Source organism: Crocuta crocuta, unplaced genomic scaffold, assembly GCF_008692635.1.
Source record: "Crocuta crocuta isolate KB4526 unplaced genomic scaffold, BGI_CrCroc_1.0 scaffold62, whole genome shotgun sequence".
NCBI classification, from domain to species: Eukaryota; Metazoa; Chordata; class Mammalia; order Carnivora; family Hyaenidae; genus Crocuta; species Crocuta crocuta.
The window spans coordinates 2,245,634-2,272,934 of record NW_027529173.1 but is presented as its reverse complement, the minus strand read 5'-3'; the positions used below and the strand labels follow the sequence as shown (position 1 = coordinate 2,272,934).

Below are 27,301 nucleotides of genomic sequence, written 5' to 3'. Positions count from 1 at the left end.
TTCTCTTTCTCTTCTCTTCCCCTGTTTTTCATGGTGACCACTCTAGGCATGATTTGATTGATCTAATATTTTGTGCTTTGAAGGTGTGTCAGGAAAAAGAAGTATACTGCTGAGCATCAGGAAAATTTTATTTGGTTGTATGCTTGGAAACAGTATATCTGGCTGACTATAAAATAAAGTATAACCTCTTCATTAGGAAAATTATGGTAATTTTGAAATGAAGTACAAGCCATTTTATGTTTTCCATCTGTCCTATAGAGAGAATTGGCAAACACAGATAGTGACTTTTGATAGGTCAGTAGGCTTTGTGTGAAATTCTTGCTGCAGCTTGGGGCATTAGGTTATTATCTAAGTTGGACTGTAGTCTTGTACTTGCTTAGTAAAGAAAAGCAAGTTAACTTATTGGGCTGTTTCATTTGTTTTTATCTGAAATACTTAGAGATAAGTTATTTATTCCATTTCATAACACTGTGTATCAATTCATCAGTTACTTATGAAAAACAGTATGCTTTTCCTTTGACATGTGACCCTATTCATTATACATTTAAATTCTGTGGAATGGAAAATAGATCAGAAATCTTTTATTCAAAATTACTGTCTTTATATTCTAACAAGAGAAATATATTTCAATAACAAAATTCTTAGTAAAACACATATAATGCATTCCTTCTTTCCTGGCTGTGAAGTTGTTTTGTGAATTTTTTCTTTTGTTGATAATCTTCCATCAGAACTACTTTACAAAATAAATCACAATGAAGAAGCCAACTATAATCTGGGTTTCTTTTGTGAAATTGAAGAGATAATTTTACATTTGTTTATGTAGTTCATGTGAATTAGAACAAAGAGATCTTTAATGACCTTTTGCTTGACATAAAGAAAAATCTAGCTTTTGTTTCCTCTGATTTTACTTAAAAACTGTACCTACCATCATCTTTCCAACCTCTCCTGTTACCACTTGCTCTTATCTTAGCATCTCTCAGAAGGAAAAATAAAACTGAAAAGTAGCAAAGGATGGTGGACACTACTTTCTTCTAAAGCAAGTCAGTAAAGAGGGGAGGGGTTAACAAAGTAGTCTTAGCCATGTCTGAAAGTAAGTGTTCCTCCTACTGACAACCCAAAGGCTTCTTGGATATACTCTAGGCCTTACCAGTGAGAAAATCAGATGTCACTCAAAACTAGGAAGTGCTTCACCAGAACCCATGGAATGAAGCAATGCCAGAGGGAGAACAATTTCAGAATTTCTGTGACAAATCCCATCACCTCCTATGAGACAAATGACCAGACAGAATTCACTCTATTCTCTGAGCCTCTCTTTCTTCATCTATAACCCTCAGTTTGGAGTTTACTTCTAGGTTTTTCTGTCAAGAGTGTTTCATGGCTTTATATTTCCTGAACCTAGGCCAATACTCCATTTTAGATTTTCACTAAGGAAGCCATGAAGTTTGTGTCAACTTGATGTCAGCTGCTGAGAAGTTTAGTAAGTACAGTTTAGAGGGACATTCAACAGATGATTAAGACACCCAGTTGTCAGCCAAATGTAACGTGCCGGCCATATAAAATTCAAGGTTCTAGAGGGACCCCCTTATCTGATATCATCGCTGGCACAGAAAATCTGGAGAGACTCAGTTATGGGAATAGCAAATGTCAGTCCTGCCACAAGAGGAAGGATTTTGAGTATTCAGAGAAATTGGTAGCCAAATGGCAAGAGGTAATCCAAGGGGAAATGTGAGGTGGCTGCCAAAGCACAGGAGGCAAACCCATGTCTGCTGTTGATCAAATGCTTCAGAAGAGGATCTCAGAAAACATTTGGAAATCACTTGGCTATTTATGTCCCAAAATATCCATCTGTGTAGTACAGGGTCATCTAATTCATATATTGGAAAAACAGGCTCTGAAATGAGGTCAACTTGGATTCAAATCCTAGGGCCATCAGTTTCTAACCATATAAACTTGGATACATTTCTCTAACTACTCTGAACCTCAGTTTTCCTTAGCTATAAAATGGAAATAAATATTGTACCTATGACATACTATTGTGAGGATTAAATGAAACTGTATGTGACAAGAATTTGACACAGGCATTGCTTAAGAAATGATGTTGTTACTGTAAGAACTTGAGTGAGACTCCAGAGCAACTTACTCAGGTTTAGGAAACTAAGAAGACTGTGTTAAGAATACAACTTAGGGGGAGGCAACCAGTATTAGGACTCAGCCACTAGCCACATCATTAACAGAAGGAGCTGTCCACTCGCTGAAGGCTGGCCTGACATCCTCAAGAGGAAGAATACAATGTTTAATTTTGAAAGATTACCTACCATTAGGCATATATGCAACTGATGTCTTTTATTTCTTAACCAGCAAGAGTTGAGGAACAGGGAAAGAATAGGCATTTTTTTCTCTATTAATGATTAGAATAGATAAACAGTAACAGTAACAAATTAAGCCTGGTGTATATAATTTTCACAGCTGGTCAAAAGTAAAAGATCCCTAGAAAATCTGGAAAAGGTATATTCAATTTGCCTACATTCTTGTATAGCATGTTAATCTGATGTTCTAGATGTTTTGCCTTCTTTTTCTCTCCATGCTACATAAAAATAATTGGAAAATAATTAGGATGGAGAAGACCTTATCAATATTACTGAGTTTAATGCATCAACCTCCCTTTTAACATATGTAAACGAATTAATGAGTTTTGATGAATTCTCTTCTTCTCCTGAATGCTATGTCATACACAGATTGTGATTACATAGTCAGAAGTTTAGAGGGCAGCCTTCGAACATAATTATACTAAAATACAACGCAAAGGGTATTCACTGTCAAAAGGAAGATGATAGAGTTCTTTCATTTCCTTGCAGATTGCCATGTTTGGAAATCAGAAAGGCTCAGAAATAAGAAGAAAAAACTTCTTATTTTTCCCCCAGATAATTATATTGAATGAATGAAAATAACAAATGATGAAAAGCTACCTGGGGTAACTTCAAACCTGGGCTTTTCATTTACAAATGGGATTTAGATGCAAACGGAGTATGGTTTTGCTTGTGTATTTCTTGTAGAAAAAATAAAACATAAGAATTAGAAGAAATTAAAATGACACAAAACACCACAAATTAAAAGGGTGTGGTTTCAAATTCTTTTCTTTTATACAAAGTGGAAAGTAGGCCGCAGTGGGCAGGGGCAGCATTCCATTCTTTATTTTGTTGTCACGGTCTTTTCTTCCCTTCTCAAACCTAATTGTCAAATTGGCAGTGCTTTTCTAACTCAGTTTTTACAGAGGAGTAAAAACAGCCATGCTGATTCAGACATTGCAAAATAATTGAGACTATTTTGCCTCTTTCAGCAAAATGATTTGACATTTAAAGGTCAAATGGCATAGCGTGATGTATAGTTGCAGTGAATTAACTGTACTCTCTTCTTTTCCATTTCTGTATACATAACAGAATCCCTAGCTGAAAAGAAAAATCAGAATTACTTGTACTTTATTTCCTTTCTTGATTTGAAGTCTTGGCGTTTTTACATCTATTAAATGCCAGTGGCCCTTTGTCTGTGGCCTGTCATAAACATAGAGGTACCAAGCCTTATAATACCCTTAGTATTGCTCAAACTCTAGGACAGGAGGGATCCCCTCATCTAGCTTGGAGCTTTCTGAAGAAAGTGATACATATGATAACAATATATGGCACTGTTCTTTGAGCTAAATCTTATATTGAGTACCTTTAATTTTACCAATGGACAGAATAAATTTGGATACTAGAAATTAAGGCTTTGGAGATTTTAAACATTATGCTAAAAATCTAGCAAAGCAAACTGAAATTTTTCTATTCCCATGAAGACAGATACCAGATGACAGCTGGAAATCTTGACTGAAAAGAATATATCCTCTTTTGTCTCTTAATATATTTATATTACAAGGGTGCTTCACACTCTAATTCAGGATCAGTACTGTAAAAGGCCCCCACAGAAAATATTTTTTTTTTAATTTTATGGGCCACATACTGTTTCTCTTGCATGTCCTTATTTATTGTTTTATAGCATTTTTAAAATGTAGAAAGCATTTTTTTTAGCATTCGAGCAATACAAAAACAGGCCATGGATTATTGTATTTGTCCCACCATCCCTAGTTTTTGAACTCCTGTTCTAAATTAAGAGTGGAATTAAATTAAAATCCTTGTATGAATGTTTTTATATTGCCTACCACCATATTATCTAATACCAGTGCCACAGATGTTCCTATTCATAATTAGTGATCTAATTATCTAATCAATAACTAATATTGAATATGGTAATTTCCTTCCTCCATAACCCTTTGAAATTCTATGCTTCCCCTAAATTAATGCTACCATAATAATTACATTTACCTGTTTAATGGCTGGATTCACCAATGGCTTATTGACTTTTAGGTGACAAGGTATCTGTCTTGTTCCATTCTGTATCCTCAGCACCTAAAAAGTACTGTTCCTGTGTAAGTATTCAATCTGTATTCTTTGACTGAATGATTAATTGGAAACTCAGTTCCCTGAATCAACTGAACTAAAGGAGGAATGACTGAATATCAGAACAAAATAGCCACTGCCAGGAAAATCACTGAGCAAATCATCTAGCTACTGTGTAAGCAGATATTCCAAATAATTTAGGGCAACATTATATATAATAAAATATACTTTCAATATGTTTCCTGTTCTCACAGAAAAACCTGAATGGTTACATGAAAAATAAAAATATCAATTTTTTTCTCAGGATAAATTAAATTTTAAGCTTGTTCCACTAATTCCAAGTTTCTGGGATGGCTATTAAGTAACAAACAAATAGCCAATGCCAAATGGTAATAAAAGTTCTAGATTCAGTTGCAAATCCAGGATCATTTTAGCTGCAATCTTGTATCTCCCAGCCTCATTATGAATATCTGTCTTGGTTTATTAAATTATTTATAGGCTATTATGTGTCAAAGAAGTTGGGGGGTTTTATGGTCTAAGGAATATAGATCTCCAATTCATCCTTTTGTGAATTTTCAGTACCTTATTGGGCATGTGATTCCTAAGGACTTGCTCTCATATTCCAAACATAATAATTTATAATACATATACCAATTGGGTTGAGAACTGAGACTTACATTTGGAACAACTGAATGGTCTATTTTGGATAAATTTTCTTTTGAAGCCATCTTTCCAATGTAAAATATTTAGAAAGAATTAAGTTGGCATAATTTCACAGTGATCAGTTAACAATATTTAAAGTACTTGGTTTAAATCTCCTCTTTAATATTCATTTTCTTCTTTTTAAATATGATTTAGGAATTAAAACTTTATTTAAGACAAATTTGTTAGTATTCTTATTTGAAACAAGCAGATATTTTGAAGAGTTGCATAACTTGTATGACATTGGAAGATGGCTTCTTTGCAGTATTTGCTGTGTGGTTTTCTTTGGTTATAATTGAGATGATATGCACTAAAAACAACAGTGATTTTCCTTCTTTTAAACAGGATTTCATTTCAGGTGGATCAAGAAGTGAACGTTGTGATACTATTTCCAATTTAATAAGCAAAGGCTGCTCGAGTGAGTCGATAGAATACCCATCTGTGCATGTAATACCAAATGAAAATGAAATTAATACCCAGGTGACACCAGGAGAAGTGTTGATCCAGCTGCGTCCAGGTTTGGTGATTTTCAAATAAATCTATGATGATTCTGACTTGAAATTACATTTAGCTTTATTTGCTTATATTTAATATTTTGTGAAAGGCAATATTAATGTAAGAGACGTAACAGTGGGCTCAGAATAAAGAAATCAGCATTCTGGGTTTTTTTGTGCTTACAGCTAGCTAGCTGTGTGGCCTCGGACACTCTGCAAACCTGACCACACTATATTATAATTATGTGTTTCCAGACTTGATCACATTGTAGTATAATTGTGTTCCAATTCCATTGCCAGCTCTTGAAGAAAGAGAACATGTTTTATTCCACTCTTTCTCCAAAGCCTCACAGAGTGCTGGCTTTTAGTAAGCACTCTAGAAGTATTTGTTGACATCATTAGTTGATTGATTAATTACTAAGAAATGTAAATTAAGCTAATTCCTTAGATCCTTTGTGATAAACTTTTAAACACCAAAATACAATTCATAATATCATAATTAACTTGAGCTGCTTTGTGATGGTTCCTGAGATTAACACATACTTCTTCTCCTATACTTCTGTTATACTTGCCATTTCATCACATTGTATTACACAGTTTGGTACATGTGGTAGGCCACTGGAAATTATTCATTTTCTTCCAGTGTTAGAGAATCCCAGTATACAAGCTACATATGGCAAGATAATTTCAGGTACACAGGTATGCATCAGTCAGTTAGATGCATTTAGATTTAAGCAATATGCATTTGACTTCGAGTCTTCATTATTTCATTCTGGGTGGTCTTATCCTGGCATTAAATTTTTAAATAACCATTGCTGGCGCATGACCTCCCTATTCCAAAGTGGAGCTATTTTACCAGATTCTTCAATTACCAGAAAAATAAAGTGTATTTCTTTCTTGGCCCCAGGCATTCCCAGCTTCCAATTAAAACTATGCTCTTCACCATATAAGACAATTATACATCCCAGTATGGACATAAACAAGCAACAGTTGGAAAGGGATACACAAAAATGAAAGTAATTAGGTTGGTAAGATTATGCCATTCTCCATCTTCTATTGGTACCATAACAAAATTCTGTACACTAGGGACTTAAATGACAGAAATTTATTTTCTCACATCCTAGAAGTTAGAAATTAAAGATCAAGGTACTGGCTGATTTAGTTCCTAGGGAGGGAGAAAAGACATACAGGGAGAGGAAGATGGAGACAGAGGTCTCTGATGTCTCTTCCCATAAGGGTACTATTCTCATCACGAGGGTCCCACCCTCCTTACCTCATCTAAACCTAATTATCTCCCAAAGGCTCCATCTCCAAACACCATCACATTATGGGTTAGGGATTCCACATACATTTGGAGGGAACACAATTTAGTCCATAGCTCTTGATATATAAAATAATATTTTCAAAGGCCATGGTGTAATTTTGGATATTAGTCATACTTTAGACAAGAAAATCTAATTCCAAAAAGTTAAAAGTATTTTTATAGGTTAATATCTCTGTACACTGTGTTATAAAATTTGAAATCAGTATAAGACAATAAGCAAATATTAAATAACAAAGAAAAGTTTCTCCTAAATAAAGTCTACCTCCAAGAATAAGTAAAAACTCTAGTCATAGACCATTTAATAATAACAATAACAACACACATCAAAATACATGAAATGTGAATGAAATTGCTCCCAGAAAAATTAAGGTCTTTAAATGCTTTTATTATTAAGGAAGAATGAACAAAAATTAACTAAGCATCCAAATTAAGATATAGGAGTAAAGAAAATGGCCATAAGAAAAACAAGAGGAATGCATAATGAAATGAAAAATAGAAATTAAAATGTAAAATGGATGTATAAATCCAAGAGCTAGTTCTTTGTAAAGTCCAATAAATAGATATACTGTTAGCAACGCTAATTAAAAAAAAGAAGAAAAAAGTAAATAACCCAGTTATATAGATTATAACCAGAGAAATGAATATTAAGGAAAAAAAGACATTAAGAAAATATTACTCACAAAAAATTTATGGTAAAATGTATAAATATTAGTAATATACATATTGTTAAGAAGAATATGGATGACTAATATTGACCCAAGCAGAGAGTGAACCCTAGGAAACCTAATAAAGATCAAAGAAATTAAGAACATTATAAATTTATGAAATACCAACATTAGGTCTAAATGTTTTCTTCAGAATAAATGATTTAATGTTCACCCAAACTTTAGGAAATACATTATCCCTGTACTATATAAACACTTCCATTAGTTTTAGGAAAGGCCTAGAAGCTACTCAATTTGTACAAGGTTAGCATAATCTTAGTATTAAATCTTTAACATTTTAGGAAATCACATTAAACCATGTGTGATAAGAAAACTAATGCCGAAAGGAAAACTATTTATATTTTGTTATCTCAACAGATGCTCAAAATTCATACAATAAAATTAGGTGTCTATTCTTCCAAAACCAAAATTGAAGAATAGTTCCTTAATATATATTAAAATCCTTATGGAAGTTTTATGTAAAAGCAGTTAAACAAGAAAACCAAATGTGACTTATAAATATTTTTAAAAGATAAAGCAAAATTATCATCATATGTCTATCTCATAAATCCAAGCAAATCAACTAAACAAGCTTTTAAAATAGAAAACAAAAAATAGGGGCACCTGGCTGGCTCAGTCCATAGAGCATTCAACTCTTGATCAGGGTCATAAGTTTGAGCCCCATCTTGGGCCTAGAGTTTACTTTAAAAAAATAATGTAAAAATAAAAAAATAAATTTCTCAGCCTTTGTTACATAAATAAGGTATGCATATTTTAAAAAATAAATAAATACATAAATATATACATATATATGTTAATAAATAAAATGGCAGGCTGTTTCTTAAAATATTCAAATCAATGGATTACCTATGTAATATTAAATATAATAAATATAAACTGTCTAGGGATAAACTTTAAATGTGTAAGATTCATTGTGCTACCTAGAAGAAGATATGAATAAATGCAGAAGAATTCTATGTTGCTGATTAGGAAGATAATATTATGACAGAAAGAGTTAAGATCAGAGTATTAAGGGGAACCTGGGCTTGTCTGTCTTTCAAACACAGGCAGAGCAACATCAAAGGAAATCTATCCGAGGATTAATAGAACAATCTGCGTAATTTGAGAGAGAGAACATGACAGCTTCTCCTAACAAGCAAACCAAAAAACACCTAGGATCTAGGATCTAAAAAATTATTTTTAATCTTTAAATTTTTATTTCATTCTATTATTGTTGTTGTTTTTTCTTCCTCCAAAATGACAGGATGGAGGAATTCACCTCAAAATAAAGAATAGGAAGAAATGATGGCCAGGGATATAATTAATGCAAATGTAAATAAGATGTTGGAACTAGAATTTAAAACAATGATTATAGGATATTAACTGGGGTTGAAAAAAGCATAGAAGACACCAGAGAATCCATTTCTGTAGAGATAAAAGAACTAAAATCTAGTCAGGCCAAAATTAAAAATACTATAACCAAGATGCAAAACCAAATGGAGGCCATAAAAACAAGGATGGATAAGGCAGAGGAGTGAAAGAGCAATACAGAAGATAAAATTATGCAAGATAATGAAGCTGAAAAGAAGGAAGCAAAGGTCAGGGATCATAAAGGCAGACTTAGGGAGCTCAGTGATTCATTAAAACGTAATAACATTCATATCTTAGGGGTCCCAGAAGACGAAAAGAGAGAAAAGGGGGCAGAAGGTTTATGTGAGTAAATTACTGCTGAAAACTTCCCTAATTTGGGAAGGGACACAGACATCAAAATTCATGAAGCACAGAGAACTCTCATTAAATTCAACAAAAGGAAAGAATCCTGAAAGCAGCAAAGGGAAAAAAAAAAAAAAAAGCCCTTAACCCACAAAGGGAAGACAACAGATCTGTCCACTGAAACATGGCAGGCCAGAAAAAGGAGTTGCAAAAGATACTCATATGCAGAATGGGAAGAATATGCAGCCAAGAACACTATCCAGCAAAGCCATCATTCAGATTAGAAGGAGAAATGAAGTCCCAGACAAACAAAAACTTAAAGAGTTTGTGACCACTAAACCATCACTACAATAAATTTTAAGGGGAATTCTGAGTGGAGGGAAAAAAAAGTAGCAAAGACTAGAAAGGACTAGAGAGCATTACAAGAAATACCAACTCTATAGGTAACACAATGGCACTAAATTCATATCTTTCAATAATCACTCTGAATGGAAATGGATTAAATGCTCCAAACAAAATACATAGGGTATCAGAATAGCTAAAAAACAAAGAAACAAAAACAAAACAAAACAACCAAGACCCCTCTATATGGTGCCTATAGGAGTCTCATTTTAGACCTAAAGACCTGCAGATTGAAAGTGAGGGGATGGAGAATCATCTACAGCGCTAATGGACATTGACGGAAAGCTGGAGTAGCAATACTTATATCAGACAAACTAGATTTTAAAACAGACTGTAACAAGAGATAAAGGCTTTATATCATAATTCAGGGGTCTATCCATCAAGAAAATTTAACAGTTATAAATATTTATGCCCCCATTGGGAAACCAAATATATAAATTAATTAATAACAAACGTAAAGAAATATGCTGATAATAATCCAAAATAGTGCAGGACATTAACACCCCACTCACAGCAATGGATATATTATCTAAGTAGAAATGAACAAGGAAGTAATGGCTTTGAATAATACACTGGACTGGATGCATTTAACAAATATATTCAGAACATTTCATCCTAAAGCAGAATACACATTCTTCTCAAGTGCACATGGAACATTCTCCAGAATAGATCACATACTGCGTCATAAATCAGCCCTCAAGAAATACAAAAAGATCAAGATCATACCATGCATATTTTCAGATCACAATGCTATGAAATTTGAAGTCGACCACAAGAAAAATTTGGAAAGCCCTCAAACATATGAGGTTAAAGAACATCCTACTAAGGAATAAATGGGTTAACCAGGAAATTAGAGTAAATTAAAGAAATACATGGAAGCGAATGAATATGGCAGGATATGAAATCAATATGCAGAAAGCTGTTGCATATCTATATCCAGTAAAGAAGCAGTATAAAAAGAAATCAAGGAATAGATCCCAGTTGCAAATGCACCAAAAACAATAAGATACCCAGGAATAAACCTAACTAAAGAGGTAAAAGATCTATACTCTGAAAACTATAGAACACTTATGAAAGAAATTGAGGAAGACATAAAGAAATGGAAAAGCATTTCATGTTCATGGATTGGAAGAACAAATATTGTTAAAATGTTTGTACTACTCAAATCAATCTACACATTAAATGCAATCCCCATCAAAACATGAGCAGCATTTTTCAGAGTTAGAACAAGCAATCCTAAAATCTATATGGAACTACAAAAGACCTGGGATAGCCAAAGCAATCCTGAAAAAGAAAAACAAAACTGGAGGCATATTTCAAGTTACAAAGGAAGCAATAGTCATCAAGACAATATGGTATGGGCAAAACAAACAAACAAACAAACAAACAAAAAACAAAACACATAGATCAATGGAACAGAGCAGAAAACCCAGAAGTGGAACCACAACTATGTGATCAATTCATCTTTAACAAAGCAGGAAAGAATATCCAGTGGGAAAAAGACAGTCTCTTCAACAAATGATGCTGGGAAAACCAGAAGGTGACATGTAGAAGAAAGAAACGGGATCACTTTCTGACAGCATACTCAAAAATAAACTCAAAAGGATGAAAGACCTTTCCTGTGTGACAGGAAACCATCAAAATCCTATAGGAGAAGATAGGCAGCAACCTCTTTGACATTAGACAGAGCTACTTCTTAATAGACACGTTGCTGAAGGCAAAGGAAACAAAAGCATACATGAATTTTGGGACTTAATCAAAACAAAAAGCTTCTGCGCAGCAAAAGAAACAATGAACAAAACTAAAAGGAAGCCTAAAGAATGGGAGAAGATATTTGCAAATGACATATCTGATAAAGGGTTATCATCCAAAACCTATAAAGAACTTAACCAACTCAACACCCAAAAAAACAAATAATCAATTAAGAACTGTGCAGAAGACATGAATAGACACTTTTCAAAAAAAATGGCTAGAAGACACATGAAAAGATGCTCAACATTACGAATCATCAGCGAAATACAAGTCAGAATTTCAATGAGATACCACCTCACACCTGTCAGCGTGGCAAAAATTAACAACACAAGAAACAACACAAGATTCCCTGTGGATAAAGAGAAACCCTGTTACACTGTTGGTAGGAATGAAAACTGGTACAGCCATTCTGGGGAACAGTATGGAGGTTCCTCACAAAACTGCAAATAGAACTACCTTACAATCTAGCAATTGCACTATTAGGTATTTACCCAAACGATACAAAAATATAGACTTGAAGTGGTACTCACACCCCAATGTTTATAGCAACATCTATAGAAATTATCAGCAATTGCCAGACTATGGAGAGAGCTCAAATGTCCATCAACTGATGAATGGATAAGGAAGATGTGGTGTATGTGTGTGTGTGTGTGTGTGTGTGTGTGTGTGTGTGTGTGTGAAGGAATATTACTCAGCCATCAAAAAGAATAAAATCTTGCCATTTGCAAGGATGTGGATGGAGCTAGAATGTATTATGCTAAAGTAAGTCAATGAGAGAAGAATAAATACCATATGATTTCACTCATATGTGGACTTTAAGAAACAAAACAGATGAACATATGGAGGGGGCAGAGAGTATAGAGGGAAACAAACCACAAGAGACTTTTAATGATAGAGAAGAAACTGTGGTCTCACGGAGGGAGATAGGAGGGAGATGGGCTAGATGGGTGATGGCTACTAAGAAGGGCACTTGTGATGAGCATTGAATACACTGAATTCTATTTCTGAAACTAATATTGCCCTGTATGTTAACTAAAATTTAAATTTAAAAAAAGGAAGACAGTATTTTAGCAATGTCAGTTTTCTATAAACATACTCTCTAAATCTAACAAAATCTGAATGAATCAATAATACAATCCCAATCCAATTTGAAAGAAGTTTTTTTAAAGCAAATCTTCAATGATACTCATTATGCATATATCTTTGTATAAAATAGGATATCATTTAGGATAAATTCTTACAAATAGATTTACTAGGTCAAATATATATAAATTTATTTAGGTTCCCAGTGTATATTATCAGGTTGTTTATAAGAAAACTGGATGTCCAGTTAAGGCTTTCAGAGTCAACCTTGCCTTTTCATTCTTTTTAATCTCTTAAGTTTTTTATGTATAACTAGTCTGTTAGTTGTTTTCTTTTTGCTTTTTCCTAGAACTAAAAAGCTGGAACATTTTTCCAAAGCTTATTTTAACCATCTTTAGTTCCTTCTGTGTGTGCATGATTTGCCTTTCACATAAAATTTCCTGTTTTTCTAACAGAACATTAATTTTCAGTGGCTTATATATGAAGCTTATCATCTTATTTGCTTCTAATAAATATGACTATATCCTTTCAAAATGTCTTGCTCTGTTTTAAATACTCGGAATTTGAAAATTACAAGGTGCATTTCTTTCTATTATTGTATTACACTTAAATGTATACATTTAAATGAATTTAGTTTGTTCCTTTTTGTAGATACAATGGTGGTTGAGTCTTCCTGAAACTAAAAATTAACAGTTCAGAAGTTGGGTTACAGTCTCGGTGCTACAGATAAGCAATGATAGTAATGGTAATGAGGCAGAAGAAAAATGGACAGGCATGAGAGATAATGTCTCTCATTAGCATCCCCAGGGGTTGGTGACTGATGAGCAAGGAGACACTGGGGCTGTGGCTCAAGCAACAAGGTGAGAGGGATGGCTGTCCTCTGTGGAAGCTGTGGTACTGAGCTCAAACTGAATCCAAACTGAGTCATCTTAAGTTGAAATAGTGACTTATTATATTTAAGGCTGAAGTTCAGCAGGAGATACAGGTTTGGATAAAGATGTGAGAGACCTCAACTTGAGTTCATAAGTGATGGTCAGTGAAGGCAGTACAGGGAGTAGAAGATTGAAAAGAGAAATGTTTAATGTCTGTCAATCACTATGGGGCTTGATTTTATAATGTCTGTCAATCACTATGGGGCTTGATTTTATTGTTTCCCGCTACTATTTGAATTTCTGTATGCAAATTAGTATAGTTGTCTAATGGGTGTAAGTCATCCTTCCAACATAGCTATGACAGAATTATATTATACATATATAACAAATAGTTATTAAATTACATTTAATAAGTTCATCTAAAAAATGTATATGGTGGAGTGCCTGGGTGGCTCAGTCAGTTAAGCATCAGACTCTTGATTTCAACTCAGGTCACGATTTCACAGTTTGTGGGATGGATCCCCACATTAGGCTCTGCGCTGAAATATAAATAACCTTTAAAAAAATGCACGTGGCATCAAAAATATGCCAGCTTTTTTTTTTTTTTAAGTTCATTTATTTATTTTGGGAGAGAGAGAGAGAGAGCTCAGTCATGGGAGGAGCCAGAGAGAGTAGGAAAGAGAATCCCAAGCAGGTTCTGTGCTGTCAGCTCAATCCCATGATTCTGGGATCATGACCTGAGCCAAAATCAAGAGCTGGATGCTTAACTGCCTGAGCAACCCAGGTGCCCTCACATGCCAGCTTTGAAGCATAATATATAAAGCTACATTTTACCAACTGAAGATATATAGAAACATCACTCCTTATGATATGAAAGTCCCTTCTATCATAACACATATAAAGTATACCTAAGTGTAAAATGAATTATCCCCTAATATTGATATTGATTTGATTTATTTATAATCATGTTATTCTTATAAAAATTCATTACGTTCAATGTAGCATCTATTAAGAATCTAAAATTGTTTTCATGAATACTTCTATTATATCATATACTGAAACTTTTTAAAGAATGTTAGTAGGATTCTATTGCATATGTAATATCTGTAATATATGTAATATGCTTAATATGTTATATATTATTGAATATTTAAAATTAGATTTAAAAGTGACCTTTTCTTTTACTTTTTACTTCTTAAACTATACTTTTTTTTCCTTATTTTTACCTATAAATCTTGTGGAGAAATAATAACAGAAAGAAGCTATTGATCCTACTTGATGTTCCCTAAGAACTCTGAAATGAAATCTTTAGGGAGGTAGGAGAGAGAAAGGAATTCCCTAATTCTGCTTTAGAAGTAATATAATGTATATGATAAGTATAATCTATACTTCATTAACTTAAGAAAATGTTTCAACTTTAATTCATTGTTGTAGTGTAAAAAAATGTCCTTGGATTTAGTGTAGCTTTATTTAAAATATAAGATTTTTCAGGTATTTTTCTTAAATTAAAAATTTAACCATAAAAATATATAAATCATGCATTCTTTTCCCCTCCCCCCCCTTGACACAGTCCCTTGTTTCATCTCCCAAGGAAATTCAGAAATGTGCTGGAGTCTATGCCTTGATATTTCAAACCCATCTTATTCTGGGGACTTCTCCTTCCCCCACCCAAGTATAGGAACAGAAATTGGTTGTTCCTTCTTCCTGCTAGTTTTCCACATTTTCTTATAGTTTCTCAATTTCATCTTATGTAGAACGTTTTATCTTTTCTTAATTTCCCACCATGGTTATTGCAACCAAGTCTTCAGAGATGTTCACATCATTATTTGAGTGATTTAAAACTCATTCTCACTACTTTTCATTCTTTGGGCTATTCACACCAGTACTGGCAATAGCTCTAAGTAGGTCTCAGCTTTACTCCAAGTCCCTATTTCTTATTCTATGTCACAGACTCACTTCTTCCCTTTGAAGTTAATTGATGGAAGAAAGGGTCTGAGCCTTTAGAATCTCAGAAGGTATAACAATGAAGCTTTCTTGGAGATAATATAAGTAGTAGTATAAACATTTTGGGGCCAGGTGATATTCTTTCCTTTCAAACCGAGAAAACTATTTAAGTTCTTCCTACACTGTAGGAAAGAAGTTGTAGATACTAGCATCTCACTAAGGTAAATATGTGGATCTTTTGAAATGCTGAATCAAAATGTGCTTCATGTAGCTTAGTTTAACAGATCTGTGAGTGGCTCTGCATGTACCAAATCCAAAGGCTTTAGAGATAAATGAATAGTTTTTACCATAATGAAGCTTATAATTTAGTAATAGTAATAATGATAATTACTAACATATGTATATTTACTCTGTAACAAATACTGTGGTAAATATTTTACATAGATTATGTTATTTAGTAGTTCTTAGACACTAAAAGGATCCACCTCTCTCAGTGTAGCATTTATGATATTGCCACCTACATTGATAACCTCAAAACAATGACAGTCACAGATATCAAATCTTATGTTTACATGTGTTTTTTCCTCATCCATTATATTCAAAATCTTTTTAATGTCATCGGCCTTTTGAGCTCTGTGTTGGTGGTATCCCAGTATGAACCTGAGTGGAGATTTTATCTGGGGACACAGTATCCATGTCCCCATGTAAAGGTATTTTTACTACCTCCAAGAGAATGTTTCTTCCTCCTATATAAATGAAGCCATCAACACCCTGCTAGAAAGCATATATGAAATATCTCAAGCTCATGAGTAAGACACAGTAATCCAAGCATGGCCCTTTCAGGCTCCTCCTTACCAAGCAAAATGGGGTTTGGGATCACCTTATCTAGGGCTGCCTACCTGAGCTGACAACTAAAAGCTAGAACTTTATAGGGACTTCAAATGCATTGTAGTTTAAAAGTGGTAATGACTGGGGTGCCTGGGTAGCTCAGTCGGTTAAGCATCCGACTTCAGCTCAGGTCATGGTCTCATGGTCCATGAGTTCGAACCCCACGTCAGGCTCTGTGCTGCCAGCTCAGAGCCTAGAGCCTGTTTCAGATTCTCTGTCTCCCTCTCTCTCTCTCGTCCTCCCTTGCTCATGCTCTGTCTCTCTCTGTCTCTCAAAAATAAATAACTGCAAAAAAAAAATTATAAAAGTGGTAAAGATTGTTTTCTCCAGGAATGACTAAAAAGCCTGTGTATGGGAGGAGTCTCTTTTCCCCTTTATTATAAACTTGTCTTACTGAGGCCTCAGCCCATGCTGAGGTCTTGAGTGACCAGGGTACATGTCTAAGGCTAGCATCTATACACTTCAAAGTCAAGCTATAGAAGCCTGAACCCTTCCAGCCCTGACCATTTGGCAAGTCTTCTGTATAGCCACCTCCTTCCCTGAGAGACCACAATTTGCTTGCCAGGTTAAGAGCGGCTAGTGTATGCTGAGAGACCTTGTATGGCTAACATTTGGTTGGACCTCCCCTAGTATCTTAGTCCTCTAAGGACTATGCCTTTGCAGATTCTGTTGGCTAAGATAACCAACCAACTTTATAACAACCTGCATAATACACTAAATATCTAGTGCATTTTTCAATAACTCCATGAAAACACACAGCCTGTCATCTTTAGACAGAGCCACAATAAACTGTAATGATCACCAAGATGAAAATACCATGTGGTCAGTGCCTAAGTCTTCAGCCTTATACCCAAGTCAACAGTTAAAAAACAATTACACAATTGGTTAAAAAAAATAAAAGAAGAAGAAGAAGAAGAAGAAGAAGAAGAAGAAGAAGAAGCAGCAGCAGCAGCAGCAGCAGCAGCAGCAGAAGCAGCAGCAGCAGCAGCAGCAGCAGCAGCAGCAGCAGCAGCAGCAGCAGCAGCAGCAGCAGCAGCAGCAGCAGCAGCAGCAGCAGCTGATCCACACATTAAACCACATGAACCATACTCCCCAATTATGTTCCATTTCTATTTCTTGCTGACCTGACCCTGTATAGATTTCTGACAGTCTCCTAAATTGAACTTCTCCAACCAAGCTGCAAGGCACTTCCACAGGGACAGGCATTCTAGCTAGATACTGGGAAAGCAGAACTGAATATATGCTCTTTGGAGGCAGCCCAGCTCCTAATGGGAAGGAGTGAGAGAGTGGGCTGGGCGGCCTTCACATGTCAAGTTCTCCTCCCAAAAGCTTGGGCCCAAATAAGCTTGTTACAGTAAAGCGGTTTCCAGCACATACAGGCAAATTAGTAATGAGTAATTTCCCCCATCATTATTATTGCATGCCAGGAAAACCTTATTATTTTGAATACATTCTGTAACTGGTTTAAAAATATCTGACTTGTAAAATAACTTGCAAGAAATTATTGCTACATCTAAAAATATGATTTGATAAATTAGAGGATTCTTTTGATAGGTAGATCAGCTACCAATTGTATTTACAAATTGGTGTTTATTTAAAAAAAATTCTGCTCAAATTATTTTCCACTAACAAATAATTAATGACTTACAAAGCACTTACTTTATTGTTCAAAAAAGTAAAATTCACAAATTGCATGTATTTAAATTGATGACTTTTTACCATATACCTACAGGCTTCCAATTATGGGATGACTATGTCATGGGAATAAAAGGCACAACATAAGGAATATAGTCAATGATACTGTAATAACAATGTAACAGGACAAATGGTAGCTACACGTTTGGTGAACACAGCATAACATATAAACTTGACAAATCACTTAAGTTTTACACCTAAAACTAATGTAATATTGTGCGTCAACTATACTCAAATAAAATAAGTTAATAATAAATAAAAATAAATTTAAAAGAATTAAATAAAGAACTACCAACTCCATAGAGTGCTATATACTTATAAACAATGATAAATATTGTATGTAGCAAACGATAATGGACAGAGAATTCAATAAAATTGTACTGCAGACAGTTGTTGGGAAGCTCCCACATTTCTCCTCATGGTGACCCTCTCTTCTCATCTAATTTCTTGGCCTTCATGATCCCTCTTTGACATATGTTTATCAAATACCCACTATACATTAGACAAATGCTGTTCCCCACATTGCCCAGGTTCCCAGTTGGGCACTGCTGAGCACTATTCTTTAGATCACTGTCTCATTCCTTTTCACAAATAACTGCTGGGAAAAAATCTCATTATCTAATTCATAATGAGGTACTACTTATTTTGAATAGGTTAACATACTACTCAGTACTAGAGTTTTCATATCTCCTATGTAAATATGCCTTAACCCAAAGGAATGAATTTGTATCTGCATCCAGTAAGAAGTAACTTTTCTTAAGATGCCTTTCTAGTTTCCCTCAAAGCCACTTTCAAACCATACAGCTACCTACTCTTGAGATAGAATGCTACTTGCTGTATTGGGCTCTGTTTTCCTAGATACTAAGGGAAACACGGGTTCATGTGGCATATATTTCCTATTACATTTATATTGGCCCATATGTTACTAACTCTGCATTATTTAAATTGTGAGAAATCCATTGTAGAAGTTGGAAACAAATAAAATGATGCAGTTTTCAAACTGCCTTAAAATTATTCCAGGATATTCCTAACTTCATTCATTATGTACAAATTTGTGGTAGTTGTTCTGTATATAAAATATGAGTGATTCATTGAGAGCTTATCCTGAGATGTTTAAAATGAATACTATATGATGTTTGTCTTTGTTTGAACTAGAAGCTGAAGCTAATTTTATGCTGAAAATTCATCCTCTGAAGAAATACCCTGTGGACCTTTACTACCTGGTTGATGTCTCAGCATCAATGCACAATAATATTGAAAAATTAAATTCCGTTGGAAATGATTTATCTAGAAAAATGTCATATTTCTCCCGTGACTTCCGCCTTGGATTTGGCTCATATGTTGATAAAACAGTCTCACCATACATTAGCATCCACCCAGAAAGGATTCATAATCAATGCAGGTATCTAGTGGTTGATGTGAATTTCCTAATGCCATATTCAAATTTTTTTATAAAATCTTTCTTTGTTTTAATATAAAGGGCTTACTAAATTTTATATTTTTGTTTTATTAAGAAATGAAAACATTTCATGAGGAAGTATGTTCCTATCTGAAAACTTACAAGATTACCTATAGCTTGGACTTTTTGTTTTTTCAAATATGAATCATTTTTATCATAAAAAACCCTACAAATAATATTAGTAATTTTAGAAAAAAAAAAACAGTATTCAGGCTACCATGTATAGCAATACCTGTTTGAGAATTCTGTATTTGTTCTTTTTGATTGCACCAAATTTGTTAAATGAAAGTTAGTCAAATTTAACCTTATAATGCCAGTACCTCAACTATCTTTCCATTACTGTGTTGTGACTAGGTTTGTAATTATGTTGTCTAAGATGTGACTTCAAAGAAAGCTCTGCTGGTACATGGAAGGTAGTCAAAAAGATGAGACTTTGTCTGTTTTCTAGATAGAGCCTCTTTTCTTATCATTTTGAAACTCTGATTTTAAATACCATATGTCCCACTATGAAACAAGAACTAACCTTAAAAGTAAGTTTCTCACACAGTATCCTAATTTCCTGCTGAGTTCTCAGAAAGAATGTGTTCCGTTCTTCGTTAATATAACATTTCATTTTAACATCTTTTCTAGTTCTATAAATTGTCCAGATCACTTTACAGTGTACACTCTAACTACCCAAACAACTCTGCTAACTGTTGTAAGGGGTACATCTCCTCATGGGGCTGTGTGCACCTTTCCTTGAACATGCATGTGACTGAGAAATGGTTCTTACTTTTTGGGACATCATGGTATTCTCAAAGCAATGTTAATAAACTCATGATTCATCAATACTTACATACCAAGCATCACTTTAAAAACTAGCATAATATTTTAAATATTAAACAATAGTATAATGTTTTCACTAAATTCCCAAAAACATTTCCCAAAAAGTGTTTTTCAGCTGTTGCATGGTCATATATAATAGGAAAGCACTGCAAATTCTTATCTCCTCTTAAAAATTAACCATGCAGATTAGCATAATAAAAGCTCTTTAGGTGTCCTACATTAAACATGTTTAATCTACTTTAGTTTTTGGACACCAAACCATTATATTCCTATTTCCTGCTTGCAAAGAAATATCCAACAATATTGAACTTTTCTGTGATTTTATAAAGTACCGATTTTGTCTAATAAAATTTCCTTGGCAAAAAAATTAACATATTTCCTTTTTTACACCAAACCACACAATTTTACTGAGTAGTATTTTGGATCTTTGAATGAAGCATAGCAAAATAGAATTTGCATTTCTTTTTTTCTCACATAGTGACTACAATTTAGACTGTATGCCTCCCCATGGATACATCCATGTGCTATCTTTGACAGAGAACATTACTGAGTTTGAAAAAGCAGTTCACAGACAAAAGATCTCTGGAAATATAGATACACCTGAAGGAGGTTTTGATGCCATGCTTCAGGCAGCTGTCTGTGAGGTAAGAAGTTTCATATTATTTTGTTCAGATACAAAATTCCCCAAGGATTTAAGATTATTTTCCTCTATGATTTATGGAGTCAAAACATAATATAGAAGAATACATTCTTCTGACTCTCATTTGTCACCAATGTTATTCATTTTGCTATGTGTTCAGGACAGAGGGGCTAAATTGGGAGAAGGCGATAAATAGGAAAATATCTTAAAAGGGAAACAATAACTTATGCGCTTGGAAAATCCTTTCCAAAAGGGCTACTCTTTTTCACTCACCACTTTCCAAAGAGCCTGAAATAGATTGTTTTCCTACTCACAATTCGTTGGGTGCTCTGCACTTCATAGCCCTGGCTTAGTCTTCCTCTGGGAGAGCGCCAGAAATCTCTAGCTGGGAGATAGTGCAGTCAAATGGCTCTGTTAAAATAGAGGGTGTACAAATAAAAGTTAGTGCTATTTAGGAAACAGCATTGTATGTACACATATCATTCTAGCCTGACTTAATGTTTGTTAAATTCCCAATTTAACATTTCTTAAGATAGAAACCACGGTAAAGATCTATGGTATTGTACAAGATCTAATGGCATGTTTATTTTAAGAGTCATATTGGATGGCGAAAAGAAGCGAAAAGACTGCTGCTGGTGATGACAGATCAGACATCTCATCTTGCTCTTGATAGCAAATTGGCAGGCATAGTGGTGCCAAACGACGGAAACTGCCATCTAAAAAACAACATCTACGTCAGATCAACAAGCATGGTAATGTGGCAATAGATTCTTAGTACTTATGATTCTTTTGGCCAAAATATAGGTTTAAACTGGCAATTCAGCTGTTCTTGTACCAAGAAATTACCTGATTGGGCATGATCCGGAGTCAGGATACACCATGAGAGAAAAGTTATGGAATGATGCAATCTGTAAATGCTGATTGATATATTATAAGGCTAAAATGCTTTAACAACGTCTAGTAGCTGACTTTCTGATATGCTAAAAAGCACTGTATAATTTGTCAAAATGAAAGTGATACAGAAGCTTACTGTGTATGGAATTAAAGTACCTTAAAGATATATATAGATATAGATATATAGATATATGTTTTTTGCTTTATATTAAAAACAACTGGATCTGCATAGTTGGTATCTAAAAACAATATTAAGGATTGGTAAGCAAAGGATATTTGGCCTGAAGAATCTTCACAGTATAATAAATAGACTAAATAGAGACTAAGAAAAAAGAGGAAAACAAGGTTGGCTTTCAATATTCTGGACCTCAATCCTTCCCTCTGAAGTTTATCTGTATTTAGAGGCTCTTTTTTTTAAATCAATAGATAACTGAATGGCTTCCTGAGGGTTAGCTTCAGCTTTGAATCATATACTTAATACAATCTTTTCCATTAGCTACTCTACATGTGGAAAATCAACTGTATGAAGGATCATTTATTTCTGATGCAAACTTATTTATACAGAATGTTAGAACAAATGTCAAACTTTCTCAGATCTTGGTATCCCAGTGTCTACATATTTTTCCCCTGGTTTTTATAGTGAAAAAAATCTGACAGTTCAGTTCATTAAGTATTTAGGTCTAAATAACTTAACTATTTATGTCCTAAGAACACAGTAGCCAATTAAAAATAATATACATGAGTCACCAAAAAATACATATATGTGTATATTTATGTCATTCTTAGTAATGAACTTACTAATAGAAACTTGCCAAGCCTTAGAATCAGACTAGACATCACCACCCTCATTTCCTGTTTCACATTGATTTTCATGCTGGCCAATTTTGCAAAGATATGATATCATCTAAAGGAACAAAGCCAAATGTAATCTTAAAAACACAAACTACCTCCAGCTAGTAGTTCATGACTACCTGACATATGCCAAAATATCACATTGAAATTTAAAGCTATTCCAAGGCGCTCTGGTAAGTGTACTGCAGTGCTCCCCGGCACCTCATCCTCATGCACACTTTGGGAATTGCAGTATTAGAAGCATATAAGTTATGTGGAAATTTATGTGATTCCATTGAGTCAAAGTTAAATAGCTTACATTTAGTTAATCTGGAGCATCTTAGCAGACTTATTAAAAATCTAGATGAGGAAGTGTATTACTGCATAGAATAAGTTCAACCCTTGTTTTGTTTAGCCTCTTGTTAGAAGCCTCAAATTTTAAAGACTTTAAAAGGAATTTGAATTTTAAAATTGGGGATTTGGAATTATTCCAATAATGTCTTTCCCTTTTCTAATTCTCTTCTATTTAGTCACATTTCACTTTGGTAGACCCACCCATTTTAATTGAGTCATTTCTTATCTTTCCTTACTCCTATTTAACCTTTTTAAAATCTGAGATAGAGTAATTATTTACCAGGGAGTAGAGGAGGAGACAAGAGTAACTATTCTATTGTGAGCCAAAGAGAAGCATTTTTTTTAAGAAAAAATAATAACCACATTATTCTCAAATTGCATTGCATTATCCTTTTGAATTTTTGCCAAGTCACTTAAGTCATGTCTTTTTAATTTTATTTAGAGGGTGCTGCTGTACATCTAGGAAAGATTCCTTAAGGCAAAGAAATGCTCTCATAATTTTAGACATATGCCATGCCATATAACCTTATGGAAATAAATTATAATTCTGGTGGAATTTTACACTGTGTTTGGGCTCTTATGAAATCAAGAATTTGGACAATCTATCATGAACTCCATTTGCCTTCTTGAACTTTGTTCCACCTACTTAACACAATGAACCTTCCAGATGTCACTGATGTGTATCAAGTAAACCAAGAAGCAGTGTGTTTGTTAATACCTTAGAAGAATATTTTTATCTCATTTATCCCACGTCTTTGTTTTAAGGGATACTCTTCCTAAGAATTCTCATTCCCTTCATTTCCAGGGACACTGCCCTAAAACAAAAGAAGTTGAAGCATTTTGATTGATCCCTCGACTATGCATTTATATCTGCAAGATGTGCTACTGCTCTGAACCTTCCTATATCCAAAGCTACCCTGAACCTTACTCTAAGCATATTTACCTGCTTATTTTAAAATGATCTCCATCCTCTTCTATTTGGCCATTATAGAGGAATTTAAAAAGGTATAAGTTAGACAAGCAATTAAACACTTCACTTCCTAGCTCTACCTCCAGTGGCCAACACCAGTAATGTTGAATGGTATCTCAGCTTCGTGGTCTAAGACTCTGGTTGTTTTATTTATAAAAGGAAATAACTGATAAAAGACCTTTTATGTGACTAAATAATATGGGCCAGAGTTCTGCTACTTTTACACATGGCTATTTCATGAGGGTCAATGTGAATTCCAAAATAATAACTACCATGTTTTGGCTATTTATTAACTGAAACCATTATAGCAATACTGCATACAGTATTGAATTTATCTTCACAGCAACTCTGTAGAATAGTCATAATTAACCTTTTTTTTTTTTTAACAAACAGAAAAACTTAAGAGAAGTAGTTAAATAAGTTGACTAAGGACAGACAGCTAAGAAGTTTTAATAAGTAGCACAGGTGGGGCTCAATCGAGTTCAATCTTAAATTAAAATCTGTATTCTTTGCCACAGTGTCTCAAAGGAAAAGTATAAGATATAGAGCAATAAAGTCCTTGGTGTAATTTCTGATCTAATTTCCTGGCTGCAGTCTTACTTATGGAAGACATAAAGCACATAATTTTATTTACATGAATAAAGAAGATAGAATTAAAAAGTTACTATTCATACATTATTATATATTAGTATATGGCTATTAGCAAGTAATATTACACTATTGAATAAACATTTTCCACTGCTTTTTCTCCGAGTTCCAGAATGAAAACTTGAGTAATAATGTAGTTTTATAATCTATCCAGTAATAACGGCAGTTTAAAATATGACATTCTTTCTAAAATAGTAGATATTAGTATAAAAATCATTAATAGTGTAGAAGAAAGTTATTAATATGGGGTCTAAAATTTCAGCCTGTTTCCTCACCCAGCTCTTTCAGGATGATGCTCAATCTCACTCAGAGACTTATTATAGCATTCCACCCCATCCTTGGTTGAGGCCAAGAATAACACCAACGTCTACAGTAACAGTGAAAAGAAGCTGAGGAGCAGATATTTGGAAGAGGCACACCAGTCATACAATGAATCCTTAATGGTGTATTTTCAAAGGTTGCTATGACTGTCCGTTCTGGAGGCAGACATGTAAATTGGCACAATCCTACCATAGTCCTAAATGTATTTAATAGCTTAGGTTTGGTGTTTCTTTTTCTCTCCAGTTTTTTTTGTTTTTTGGTCTCATCATATCAATTATGGTCAGAGATTCTTCACACTTCCTATCATATAACTCCTCAGAATCACCTTACTGTTGGATTCATAGTTCACTCCCTCCCCTGTAGCCTCATTTGGATATACCAACTGCTGAACTGGTCACCATCTTAGAGGATAGAAGCTGAATTGCAGAAGGCTTGTTTATGGGTAAAAACAGTCAATATTCTGCTTGTGACTTCTCATGTAACTTTATTTAACATGTTATTCACTTACATTAAGTCAATTAGGAAGACTTTTTCAGTTTTTCCAGAACTGCTGCTGAAGATAGGGAGCCTGAGAAAATACTTCACTAATTTAATCTATAACTTTGCTGAGTTAAAAAAAAGTTAGTTATTATATTTATTTGTGTTCCTATTTTTCTGAAAGGGCTATTTCTGACATTTTCAAATGTCTGAGAGACTCATTTATAATTAATGCTATTATCAGATAGCATTCCATGTAAGGAGACAATTTTAATCTTTTGATAAAGAGACTTTCTACTTATTTTTGCTGCTCTGCGACTAAGTAACTTAGAAATAACTTCAGAAAGTGTTAAGTGTTTCTCTTTTTCTGCTTCTCATCTTGTTTGTCTCAGACACATACTAATAAAAATGCTAATTCATTGAGCACTTATCTTGTGCTGGCACATTGCTGAGCATATCATTTATGCTATCCCATTCATATCTCTTCAACCCATTTTACAAACAAGGAAGCTGAAACTTAGAGACCTCACGTTAATTTATGTAGGGTCACTGAGATGCTCTAGATATCAGTCAAGATCCACACCTACGTTGTCTAATACCACAATCCATTGCTGTGCTTGTGCTGGATGCCTCCATTTATATTACACCCAACCGTGAGCTGGATTATCTATCTGCTGGATCCTCCACCTACCTTAGCTCATTAAATCTCTGAACCAACTCAACAGGGCAATAAGCATCATCATACCCATCCACAATGAAGTGGAGAGGGAGGGTAAATATGTTGCTCTGGGAACTGGATTCTCAGATCTTTAACTTGCCCCTTACACCACTGTCTTCAAACTGAGTACTGGCTGCTTTTCAGAACACCAGTGAATGTGAGTGATTTTGGTGACACTGAAAGAAAGCTAAGTTAGGACTCATTTAAAAAATAGTTTTAAGCATACTCAACCCTGAAGTCTTCCAAAAATAATTATTCTAAATGTTTTGAACACCTAAAAATATACTTTCCAAGCCCAAGTTTATACAATAGTCCTAATTTTGCACAATACTGAATGCTGTATCTAATGAAAAACAAATCTAGAATAACCTCAAATCTTCTACCTTTTGTCACAGACTGAGGCTTAAAAGTACAATAAGTATTTAAAGTAAAATGGAGAGATGTCCAAAACCATCCTTTTAAGATAATTAGTATGTATTTAGTCTCATGGAAATTACCGATTTGTAATAATGGGAATAATAATAACAGTAATTCTAATAAGGCTAAAGCATGTAATAATACTTTCCACCTTATTTACTTTTTTCTCTGCTTAAAACTACTTAAAACCATAACTTCTAAAATTAATTAAAAAGATAAGACCAGTTTAAAGTTTTTTTTAGCACCTTTGGGTTTTATGAATATGCACAATCAAGAAAGTAAAGGAAATGTCACCTAGGAAGAATGCACCTAGAAAGTTTTATATCATGTTTTAAGTCCATGTGCATTTAAATTTTTAAAATAGTGTTAAAACATTTAAAAGTAACAAAATGCCTCCTTTTGGCTTACTGCTCTCTTAACTATTTTAAATTATAAATGCCATAAGAACAATAATGACTTCAATAACTTTAGAATGCACCTAATCTGAATGTTTCTCATGCTCAAAGAAAAATAACCAGAGAATGGTATCTGCAAACAATATTTAGTTTATTTCTTTTTTTTTTAAATTGAAATCAAAGGCTGCACACAGAAACACCTGTGTCGAGGTGTTTAGAGTAGTTTGGCACTGCTTTTATAATGGCTCTGAAAATGAAGCCTGAAAAAAATAATGGTTTGCAAAAGTGGCACAATAAAAATAAAATGTGATGAAAGTATTTATGAAATAGAATGTTCCAATTAAATGAT

At 34.0% G+C, this 27,301-nt stretch overlaps 1 protein-coding gene across 4 annotated transcripts in view; it reads left to right on the top strand.

The window, feature by feature from the left end:
- Positions 1-27,301, top strand: part of ITGB8 (integrin subunit beta 8) — an 81,501-nt gene that overhangs the window by 26,264 nt on the left and 27,936 nt on the right. For all 4 annotated transcript variants that reach the window (XR_013333589.1, XM_077757657.1, XM_077757655.1 and 1 more), the window contains exons 3-6: positions 5,478-5,649; positions 19,159-19,405; positions 20,766-20,931; positions 21,521-21,679. Coding sequence is in view for 3 of the 4 variants with exons in the window: in XM_077757657.1 (XP_077613783.1) it covers positions 5,478-5,649; positions 19,159-19,405; positions 20,766-20,931; positions 21,521-21,679 (744 nt within the window). In the remaining variant the exon portion in view is untranslated. The remainder of the gene's footprint in view (positions 1-5,477; positions 5,650-19,158; positions 19,406-20,765; positions 20,932-21,520; positions 21,680-27,301) is intronic.